Below are 12,022 nucleotides of genomic sequence, written 5' to 3' on the forward strand. Positions count from 1 at the left end.
AATGCACACCCACCCCACACAACCCCCACACACCCCCCACACCCACCCCACACCCACCCCACACACACCCCACACACACCCCACACACACCCCACACCTAACTGCAGCAGGTAAACGTTCACATGGTATGCAGGAACATAGAGGAGGATTGTTCAATTTTAACTAATGGAGGATTCTGTTTCCACTGAATGTTTCAGAAGAGGAGAGTTAGATAGGAAGGAGCAGAGTCCTCCAGCAGAGCATATCAGGAGAGGAGAGTTATAGAGGAAGGAGCAGAGTCCTCCAGCAGAGCAGAGTATTCCAGGAGAGGAGAGTTATAGAGGAAGGAGCAGAGTCCTCCAGCAGAGCAGAGTATTCCAGGAGAGGAGAGTTATATAGAGGAAGGAGCAGAGTCCTCCAGCAGAGCAGAGTATTCCAGGAGAGGAGAGTTAGAGGAAGGAGCAGAGTCCTCCAGCAGAGTCCCTCAGGAGAGGAGAGTTATAGAGGAAGGAGCAGAGTCCTCCAGCAGAGCAGAGTATTCCAGGAGAGGAGAGTTATAGAGGAAGGAGCAGAGTCCTCCAGCAGAGCATTTCAGGAGAGGAGAGTTATAGAGGAAGGAGCAGAGTCCTCCAGGCATGCAGAGTATTCCAGGAGAGGAGAGTTAGAGGAAGGAGCAGAGTCCTCCAGAGTATTGCAGTAGTAGAATTCTCGGAGATGAAACTCTCCATAACCCATGCTGATGCATACAGGGAAGAACATATTATGAAGTGACTTACCTTCCGTCCTCCAGAGAATATACAGTTTCCGTCTGGTGAGAAGAGCAGGTGGGTGACCCCTCCATGTTGACCGTGCAGAACAGACAGAGTGATCCCTTCCTCGTAGGAGTACAGGCCCAGACACTTTGAATACGAACCGCAGGCGTAAATGTCCCGAGAAGGGCTGAAAGCAATGCAGGAGATGATACCCGGCTGGCCTTGCTTCTTCTCTGTATGGGATTAGGAGGTTAGGATGAGAGGGATATATAAAGGAGATTTCATAGTAATATCACAGCTTTCATGTACACATGTGTGATGATCCAACTCTGTAATGTATTCACTGAGGACTCGGCCCCTTCCGGAGGACTCGGCCCCTTCCGGAGGACTCGGCCCCTTCCGGAGGACTCGGCCCCTTCCGGAGGACTCGGCCCCTTCCGGAGGACTCGGCCCCTTCCTCTATAACTCTCCTCTCCTGAAATACTCTGCTCTGCTGGAGGACTCTGCTCCTTTCCCTAACTCTCCTCTCCTGAAATTCTCTGCTGGAGGACTCTGCTCCTTTCCCTAACTCTCCTCTCCTGAAATACTCTGCTGGAGGACTCTGCTCCTTCCTCTATAACTCTCCTCTCCTGAAATACTCTGCTCTGCTTAAGGAAAGCAACCCTGACCACTGCAGTCCTTACAATACACAGCTAATGTTGACATTTTAATAGAAACAAAGAATATGATCTCTGAAGTACTTACGGAAAGTAGGTCGACACTCACAGTCTCTTCCCGGGCGAGTCGTATTAAACACCCGAATCATTTTATCAAAACCAGCAAAAAGCAAAGACCCATCCGGAGAGAATGAGACGGAGTGAGCAGCTGTCAGTTCATCCTAAAACCAAGAGAGAATGCATTAGTGTTATGTGGAGATCAGCAGCTACTGTATGTCTGTCCTCCTGCAGGGTGATACAGACAGAAGGGGGCTATGAGTCTGTCCTCCTCCTGCAGGGTGATACAGACAGAAGGGGGCTATGAGTCTGTCCTCCTCCTGCAGGGTGACACATAGATGGGAGCTATGAGTCTGTCCTCCTCCTGCACGGTGATATAGGGAGTTAGGAGTCTGTATATATTTTCTCTACTTACAAGATGATTGTAAGGTCTGTAAGAAGCTTTCATTTCTCCATTGAAGGCGTCCCACACATGGATGGGGTTGTCCCGGCTGCTGCTGGCAATGCTAGAAAATACAAAATTAATTGATGCAATGTAGAATTCTGCTGTGCCAGACTGCAATCTCATGAATATGAAGTGTGGGTGATGTCACTGGTCTCTAGTGAATGGACGGGCTGTGTTCTCATGAATATGAAGTGTCGGTGATGTCACTGGTCTCTAGTGAATGGACGGGCCGTGTTCTCATGAATATGAAGTGTCGGTGATGTCACTGGTCTCCAGTGAATGGACGCGTTGTGTTCTCATGAATATGAAGTGTCGGTGATGTCACTGGTCTCTAGTGAATGGACGGGCTGTGTTCTCATGAATATGAAGTGTCGGTGATGTCACTGGTCTCTAGATAATGGACGGGCCCTGCTCCAATATAGACTTGAGAGACATTCTATATTAACATATTTATGATGATCAGAAAGACTTACAAGCATGTGTCGGGGTCAGCGGAGCTCATAGACGGATACCAGCAGTAATCATAAATGGTGTCACCCTCAGCCATACGGAGAACCGGGGCCTGCAAGACAACAGAATAACAGTGTGCTGACCTTTCCCTGCATGGAACCTGACTGATCCCCAATTTATACTTTGTGATTGAAAAGAACATCCGTCGTTATTTCTTCTTATGCGGCATTTCTGATGATTGGATAAAGACAGTGCATGGAGTGTCATCAGATTATATCATACAGCAGGGAACCCGGAGTCTCCATATTTGCCCTCTAGTGGGCGCCCTGCCGGGGAACGTACCATTTCCTGCAGCAAATCCCATTCTCCGGAATAGATCTCCGATGGAAGATTGCATATCCTCAGAATGTTGTCATCGCTGTTTGTTAAAATACACGACCCATCCGGAGCCCTGTGGTGGGAGGTGAAAGATGGTTAAAGTCCGTGATGTGCGGTCCCCAGCCACACCAAGAGACAGCCTTTGGGTTTTGGTCTATAAGGGGGGGGGGGGGGGGGGGGGGGCAGGGTACTTGGTGTAAGTTTGGACCAGTTCCACCTGAATGTACAAACTTTCTTAGAGGGGGGTCTTCACTAAAGCATGCCTAGGGCAGTTGTCACCCTAGGACAGAATGGGGGCATGGACTGCAGAATCCCTCCCCTGCAATAAATAATATTAATGGGAGGTTTCTGTAGTCTAGTGGGCAGGGTTGATAACAAAAAGGGAGGACATAAACTAGCGTCCTCCTGTGACCCTAAGCTCAGTATATGGCGGGCTATTGCTCGTGATATACTGTGAGCGCAGCAGCCGGGACGGAACCCGACATTACGGTTGAGATCCACCCAGCTGCGTGAGTGACAGCTGGCTCCGCCTATCTAGAGGCAGAGCCAGCTGTCCCCGCCCCCCTCCCCTCCTCCAGTCAGCGCTGGAGGATCGGAGAGGGGGGAATCCCTACAGGGAGCCGTGAGTGACAGTCACCACTGTCGGCAGGGAGATGAGCGGATCAGCTGCATGTTTCTGCTCACTTCCCGATCGATAGAGCCGACCTGCAACCGTTTCTTTGTCATGCGTCGGCTCTAACTAGGAGGATGAGTGGAAATCACTCCCCTCATACTTCTCCTTTAACAGACCCAAAGGGGGCAGATCAGAGGCGGTCACTGTCGGGGTTTCCATGCACTTGGAGGATGACCAGTTGAATGGAGATAAGGGGTCAACATGCTCTATGGACCTTCTGTACAGGGCCGGCCATACCACCCGCGTCCGGCAGCAGATTTCAGCGCCCCCGCCCCCGACACTCACCACTTGCAGCCTTTCAGGAAGTTTTCGGGAACGTTGGAGTACTCGTTCCACGCTCCGGTCAGCGCCCAGGGAGGCTGAGAGAAGTCGTACGATGGTGGGCTGCGGGACGCAGAAGGAAACAGACTCGTTAGAAGACATTACAGACTCCGAGCTGAGCAACACGACAACTTCTGCTGCACCATTCAACCCAGAATTCTCCTCAACTGCACTCTTCCACCACTAGTTGTCCTCGCTCTAATGGCCAGCATCATTCCACCCACTTCCTCTGAGCCCGGGCTGTCATGGATCCTCCCCCACCCTGTGACTGGACCGTGAACTGAGAAGCAGCACAGTGATCAGCTCATCTCTCTGCCGCTCTGCTCTTTCCCCTTTCAGCATGCTCCTTTTAAGCAGAGGAACTGATTGGGTTCGCGTGCCGCTCATTCCTCTAGCCCTGCTGTACATGGACTGCAAGAGTCAGAATCAGGTACTTGCATATTTATTTTATTTAAAAAAATAATAATAAAATCTAAAAACTAGGGATACTAGTGTCGGTACCGATGCCAAGTATTTGGGAGAGTACTTGTACTCTCCCAAATGCTCCGATGCTTAGTCCGATATCTGAGGTTCCAGTATCAGGAAGCTGGGCAGCGAGTCATTACACAGCGCCCAGCTTTCCGAAGCCAGGAAGCCGGCTCCATGCTTATCGGGAAGCCGGGTGGCGAGTCATTACAAGCTTCCTCGCTTCCTTAACCACCTGCTGTCCGGACGTCGTCATTAAACGGCCGGACAGCGGCTTCTTGAGAGCGGGTGGGCGTCCGTAGACGTCCCATGGCGTCCTGCTCGTGCCCGCCGCTAGGCGGCGCGCACGAGCGGGAAATCGGCTTTGAATGTAAACAGCCAGCGATGGCTGTTTACATACAAGCGTCTGTAGAGACGACCGATCGCTTGTAATATGCGTGCGGGTGTGCGCCCCCTCCGCCGCAGATCCAGAGCTCCGCTGTGCCCGGTGTGAGCACGGGACCAGCACAGCAGCTCTGCGGCCGGAGATCAGTACACGATCTCCGTTTGATCTCCTCTCCTGAGTGCAGGCAGTGATATGTATTACATCACTGCCTGCATTCAGTGTCACTCTCCGACACTGAATTAAAGTCCCCCGCCCCCCACAAACATGCGTCTGGGGCGCATACGTGCAAAAAGCGACGATTACATCCATTGCGCCGCACATGTTACATATCGCAGTGAACGTTGGAATGAGAGCAAGAATTTTAGGGTCATCAATCACTGATAACACTAAACTGATGAGCGGTAAAAGCTTTTAAAGCGTTGGCTATGGTCAATTTTGAGTATGGTAGTTTTCTGCGATGTAGCGGGTGCGCGCAATTTTAAAGCTTGACATGTTTGGTGTTAATAAATGTTTTATAACATAACGTAGGGGAAAAAGGGTTTTTTTTTTTTTTTCAAAATTTTCGGTACTTTTTTCATGATATAGTAAATAATAAAACCCGCAGTGGGGATTAAATACCACCAAAAGAAGCTCCATCTGCCCCCATAAAAGGGTATAAAATGTTATTTCAGTACAGCGTTGCATGACGGAATAAATGTCAGTCAAAGTATCGCAGCGCTGAACACTGAAAACTGGACGGGGTGGGAAGGGGGTGGACACACCTGGTAGCAAGTGGTTAATGCGACTTACGGGATCGGCGGGTACCAAAAAAAAAAAAGATATCGGTATTGGCACATCCCTACTAAAAACCATAAAAACTTTTGAGAAGCCGTCCTACCTACTGAAACACCGAGCCAACACCGACTCCCACTTCCTGTACAAGGGAGCTATAGTTGGATGAGCATAGCCTTCCCCTTCCTGTTGTCCATCCTCCTAGGGGTGGAGCCAATACCCCGGCAGTCTGCTGTGCCCATTACTGACCTCAGAACGAATGACTGGAGACACAGCCATGTGCAAAAGATTGGGCGCCCCCTCAGTACTCACCAATGCCACCCTCAGCACAGGTTTCTGTTCCAGCCTTAGAAGCCTTTTTTTCCCCCCACTCCCTGAGGAACACGTATGTGCTATAAAGCAGTGAATGTGACTTTCACCAAACATTCCCTAGTGGAGAATCAATCACACACACACAGGGAAGCCCCCTGAGATATTCTCAGGCCACCTGGCCGTGTCCTGCAGGTCTGATATCTACCTATAGATCTTTAATACCCGATAACTAAATGCAGCAAATGATTAGTAAAGAAGAACATTGCGCCGCAACATGAGAGGGAAAGGTTGGCGGAAACGCAGATTAAAATCTGAGAACAAAAAACAAGGAAGACTTCAGGTGAAGTTCCTGAGAATTATATGCAAAACATCCTCTCCAATAAAAGAAGGACACGGGTTCATGGTGGATGCCAACACGTGTGTAGCTCAACACGTGACAGGTGGAGGCTTGTACTAATCACATGTGAGCACACAGGCCAGCCTGCAAATAGACAAAAGGCCAAGCAATGTGTAGGCATGTCTAGAAGGGAGAGGAACATTGGCGAATGGGGTTCTTATATGAACCTGAGGACTGGCATACACCCCCCCCAGCAGTGGCACACAGCCAGCAAGCACACAGCTAAGGACAATACCACATAGGGGATGACCCCACTGCTCTCTTACAAATAAGTCTCCTCTGCAGTCTCAGTCGTGTCCTCTGGATTTGCCAGCTCTGTTCCTCCTTCCTGGGTGACTTCTTCCACCTCATGGGTGCAAACGTCACAGACCGGCCCTGTGTGGTCAACACATGGCTTCTTGCTGGGGGGCTCCTCAGGATCCTGACCACCGTCTTCCGGAATGGCTAAACCTTGTGCTTCTGTGACACTATCTGCACCCATGATCTGGGCACCTTCACCACTTCCAGAAATGATCGCTTCTCCTGCCTTTGTCTTATGGCGGTCTTGAAATGTTAAGAGATTTTTATTTTCAACTGAGCCATCAATGTAAGATTCTGCAACAGCAATAGGACTTTCTGAAGACCCAAGTCTTTCCTCAACCAGCATCTCAGGTGGCTTCCCACAGACATCAACATGGCTTCTATATGATGAGCCATGGTCCATCTCATCGAGGTTGTGGGCAAGGCAGTCCTCTGACTCAGATGTCTTTTCAAACAGATCAACACTGCTTCGTTCCAACAAACCAACGTCTCCCTCAAAAGTTTCTCCTAGTGTGTGGGTAGGACTGAGCTCTGACACCAGGCCTTCTCCAGCCATAATGTCCCCCTGCAAAGTCTCTCCTGGTGTGTGGGTAGGACTGAGCTCTGACACCAGGCCTTCTCCAGCCATAATGTCCCCCTGCAAAGTCTCTCCTGGTGTGTGGGTAGGACTGGGCTCTGACACCAGGCCTTCTCCAGCCATAATGTCCCCCTGCAAAGTCTCTCCTGGTGTGTGGGTAGGACTGGGCTCTGACACCAGGCCTTCTCCAGCCATAATGTGCCCCTGCAAAGTATTTTCTGGTGTGTGGGTAGGACTGAGATCTGACACCAGGCCTTCTCCAGCCATAACGTCTCCCTGAAAAGTCTCTCCTGGCGTGTGGGCAAGACTGTGTTCCGAGACCAGGCCTTCTTCAGCCATAGTAACACCAGCTACATGAAGATCCTCAGGCCCGTCCATCTTGAGTAAGGAATTTTTTTGATCAAATTACAGAATTGCTGTTAAGTTCTCCATCTGGATGGCGTCACCAGCTGTGAAAGGAGAAAAAGATAAAACACGGTATTAAAATTGAAGAGTGTAAAATTAAAAGACCTCAACTGCAGTGTGTGACCATCTTAGAGCCCTCTGACCTGGAGCCCCCCCTCATGTATTACTTTGTTTTTTCTTGTACTTACCTTTGACCTGTATCTTTGGGCAGCTCTGGTGAGGGAATCTCACGGCGTCATTGTAGCTGTGGTCCCTCTTCGGTTCAAAGCCAGAATTCGGAAACTCCAAACGGGAAAGCAGTTCAGCGGCAGACTTGGCACCCAGGACCTCCTCTTGCACATGCTCTGTACTAGTGATATGCAGGGGGCTTGTTGCTAGCCCAGTTCACCAAAGCCTGCACAAAAAACGGTCACTGTTGGACCCCCCTCCTGGTCCAATCTGTTCCGGCCTGGGCCCCAACTGCTTCACAAAGGGACGGGGGACAGAGTAGGCCTCGGCCACAACTGATTGGGCCGTGAGGTGGGTGTGTCAGTGACAGTTGTGCGCAGGTTTGGGCAAACTGGGTTTGCAACAAGTCCCCACATATCACTAGTACAGAGCATGTGCGGGAGGAGGTCCTGGGGGCCAGGTCTGTCCCGGAACTGCTTGCCGAATTGGAGCTTCCAAATTCTGCCTTGGGTGAACATGGTTCGCACCAAGCCCATGAACATTACTGAAGGACGACGGCAACCCAACGCTTTACAAAATTGGTGGGCAACTGTCTAGATATGGGAGGCCTCAGAAGTGGTTCGCACCAAGCCCATGAACATCACCGGATGACGGCAACCCAACGCTTTACAATGTTGATGGTTAACTGTCTAGATCTAGGGGGCCTCAAATGCGGCCCGACACCACCAAGGAGTCCTACATAATATCCTGCATATGTAATGCTACAGAAGACCAACAATGTATGTATGCAAAAATCTCATCACATGGCTTTGCTCCCACATAAAACTTTATTGGCTAGAAGTCAACACACGGCCAACAAAGGTTTCCATCTTCTAATGGGTTCTAAGGTCTCCAATGCTCCTGAGAAAATTACAAACGGTGCCCAACTTTTGAGTTTTTCCCTATATGTTGTCAATGGAGCCGGCTCCTGGAAACTCCTGCCAGTGTTCTTTTTTTAAATCAAAAGCCAGCTTTGTGTAAATACACGATACATGGAAAACATATAAAAGGTGTAAAACAGTCTTATTTCGAGTGTTATATCAGTAGTGAGTTGCCCACGATAAAAGGGCAATCGTCATAGGGCGAAAACAGCCCTGACGGGCACATCACGGTTTATAAACATTTCGTGATAGCATGCTTATCCAGCAGTTCTTGGAGATAAGCACATCGTGCTACTCCTATATCATCTAAGGTAGATTATAGAAAACACAACAGGAGGAGTAAGTCATACGTGTATTGATCTGTGTTCCCCCTCGCATCGGATTACGACACAAGATAGTAAGGCCTTGTTCACACCAAGTGCGGAGCAGGTGCAGAGAAGAGCAGGTGCAGACCGGATCAAAACTGCGTACAATGTATTCCTATGGTATTTTTAGCTCCAGTTCACATCTCAGCGTGCGGATCCAGAGCAGGTAAAAAAAACTGCAGCAGGCCCTATTTTAACCTGCTCTGGATCTGCAAAAGCATCAATAATGCATCAAAAACGCATGCAAGTGCCTGGAACGCACTGAAAGCCCATGTTAAAATTAAAACAATTTTTTTAGCCAAAAACGCATCAAAAAGACTAGCGTGAGTGTGCAGAAACCTGACCGGATCTGCATTTGGTGTGAACAAGGCCTAAGTGGTGCAGGCAGAGCAACAAAGTAAAGGGGGAGAGGGAGGGGGCACACAAGCATCAAGGTAGGGCAACAAATGGGAGGGGGGAGTTGACTCAGATGGGGACTGCCAGTGTTCTATCGAAATCTCCAACTACCTCACTTCCGGTGCTCAGAAAGACTGGAGCTCTGTACAGTTGGGGTGCGCATGCGCGCATACCGCTTTTAGAATACTCGTCGAGTTTACCACCCGCTGAATATTGTTAAAATGCCGCTGTACAGAAGCTCCGGCAGTCTTTGTGTTTTGCAGTGTAACGCCGTCTGGTCGAAATCTCCAACTTGCAAGCACCCGGCAGTGAGGTAGTTGGAGATTTCGACGAGTTGGAGCTTTCGATAGAACACCGGCTCCTGGAAACGCCTGCCGGCTCCTGGATTGGACAGATTGGCTTCTGGGTTTCCATATTTATTTGTCCATTGCGATATAACAACAATCTTCCGGAATGTGAATTCCAGAAAGTTGCCTTCCGGGGGCGTCAGAAGCCAGAGCCCAGGTTCCTGCCTTCTAAAGAGCTCTATTTAAAAAAATTCCCACGTAGGCGATCTGATTTTGGGGAGTGGGGGCTTTCATTTCCATGGAAGATCTGCGTTTCAGTGGAAGGAAAGGCTACCTTCCAGTAAATCAAACTTCTGAACACGTTCTCAGTTTTCTATGCCGTCAATGACTGCAAAGCTTCAGGTGCTCCGCGTGTCCTGTGCGGCCCGACAACACTGCTGAATACCACACAGCGGTATTGTCACCCACTGGCATCCATAGCTCTGGTGTTGTCAGTCAGCAAAGAGTGCATGCCCAGAGTAAGGGGGTAGAGCGGGAGCTTTGCAGTCACATGACCGCATAGGACAACTTAGCAAATATGTATTTAGATGGCGATTTAGTAGAGAATGTACACCGCGAGTATCGGTGCGAGGGAGAGGAAACATTCAATAGGGAGGTTGTTGTGCAGTTTTTCCTTCCACCAAAAGCAAATGATATTTCATTAAATCTGTGGGCAACTGACGGCAGAGCGACAACACTGCTGCTAATTGCGAGACATGGCTTAGCGTTGTCACCATGCAACAGGAAGTGTCATTACTGGCAGAAACTGTGCAACAAATTCACAAAATACCATTTGCATAAAACTGTTGGAATGATGCCTAACGGACCGAAAACTAGATTAAGGACTTTACACACTTTAACGAGGTATATTGATAACCCTGTGTGCACTTACATGTGTAGCATATGTATTATGTATCATTGGACCTTAGTTACATGATTTAAAGGAAAAAAATAATGACTATTCAGGTTTTCACCTGCCAGCGTCTCAATGTGTCCTGTACAAGATACAATAGAGCAAGTCAGAGTCTGTGTTGCGGGCTGCCATGCATCCTCTCTCACCTCGGTGGGATCCATAAGCATGTAGAGTCTCGCAGCGGCGACACTTTCACTTTCCACCAGCACGTGACCCACAAGCACCCAATCAACGCGTCCGGAGCCTAAGCTTTGCGCACAGCCAATAGACGGCGAAAGCAAACGGACCAACAGGCTAGCCGACGACTGGAAGCGCGGGTGCTGAGCTGACCAATGAAGTAGGGAGGAAGGAGCCGCGCAATCGTTGTGCGTGGAGCGGATGTAGAGTAAAATGGCGCCGGAAATTCTCGAACGGCCATGTTTGTTTAGGGAAAAAAAAGGCCAACGAGGTACTTTGTCTGAATCAAATTTTTTATATTTTCTATTGTTCATCCCTATATTTATAATATTAACTATAATTATCATAATTAATGTTGTTATAGTTGACAATGACATTATTAGCACTGCGTTTTATGATAATTTGGTAACAGATTTAGAAAGTGGACCTATCTGCAAATGCCAAGATTCCCTGGGGAAAGTGTTTCGCCAGGCTCCCTGGAGTGTTGGTCATGTGACCAAAACCCTAGGTGAAGGGTCACATGATCTTGATGAGTATCACTGAAGTTTTGCATTGAACTTCTCTTTAAGCAGAGATCACATGACCCAGTGGCTTGGCAGTTGGTCATGTGACTGGTGCTGCTGGGAGCATGGAGCAGCATTTTCCCCAGGGGGGGTATTTCAGCCTATCCAGTGCCCTTTTATTATCCATCCCATAGACTAAGGCGCTGTGAATAATAAAAACAAAAATTACTATAGACTCTAATTGCGTAAAGTTTGTCGGGCCAAATAAACTTTATTAATAAGGTTTCGCCAGACTTCCTGTCACAGAACAGGAAGTGAGAGGAAATCTCCTCCTCATCAATTCGTCACCAGCTTTACAGTAAGGTGCACACGGAATGGGCTTTAAACAGTAAAACAGAAAAAAGGTTTCCTGGCACACTTACCAGCCAGCCACACGCTATAAAAAGCCCCGGTGTGAACCAGGCCTTAGTGTGAGACAAGTTTTTGTACATGCTGGCTGGTGAGTGTGCCAGAAAAACTCTTTTTTGTTTTACTGATAAGTTCTGAGACATCAAAAGCTTCTCAGTAATCATTACCTGGCGGAGAGCGATGATTCATCAGCGACAAAGTCCGCGTTCCATGGCCGACGTCTCACCAATCAGTGTAAATCTCCCCTTACATTGGGGGTGAGTGTAATTCCCCCTTACATTGGGGGTCAGTGTAACTCCCCCCTTACATTGGGGGTCAGTGTAACTCCTCCCTTACATTGGGGGTCAGTGTAACTCCCCCCTTACATAGGGGTCAGTGTAACTGCCCCTTACATTGGGGGTCAGTGTAAATCCCCCCTTACATTGGGGGTCAGTGTAACTCCCCCCTTACATAGGGGTCAGTGTAACTGCCCCTTACATTGGGGGTCAGTGTAAATCCCCCCTTACATTGGGGGTCAGTGTAA

At 49.0% G+C, this 12,022-nt stretch overlaps 1 protein-coding gene across 1 annotated transcript in view; it reads right to left on the reverse strand.

Annotated features, from left to right (window-relative positions):
- WRAP53 (WD repeat containing antisense to TP53) overlaps positions 1 to 7,296 on the reverse strand; it is an 11,119-nt gene extending 3,823 nt beyond the window's left edge. The window contains exons 1-7 of the mRNA XM_018573694.1: positions 6,308 to 7,296; positions 3,676 to 3,774; positions 2,682 to 2,790; positions 2,363 to 2,451; positions 1,860 to 1,950; positions 1,476 to 1,608; positions 756 to 964 (exon numbers count right to left, since the gene is read on the reverse strand). Of these exons, the coding sequence (XP_018429196.1) occupies positions 756 to 964; positions 1,476 to 1,608; positions 1,860 to 1,950; positions 2,363 to 2,451; positions 2,682 to 2,790; positions 3,676 to 3,774; positions 6,308 to 7,296 (1,719 nt within the window). The remainder of the gene's footprint in view (positions 1 to 755; positions 965 to 1,475; positions 1,609 to 1,859; positions 1,951 to 2,362; positions 2,452 to 2,681; positions 2,791 to 3,675; positions 3,775 to 6,307) is intronic.
- Between the last annotated feature and the right edge of the window lie 4,726 nt (positions 7,297 to 12,022).

Source organism: Nanorana parkeri, unplaced genomic scaffold (assembly GCF_000935625.1).
Source record: "Nanorana parkeri isolate BGI_ZX_2015 unplaced genomic scaffold, ASM93562v1 scaffold2493, whole genome shotgun sequence".
Lineage (NCBI taxonomy): Eukaryota > Metazoa > Chordata > Amphibia > Anura > Dicroglossidae > Nanorana > Nanorana parkeri.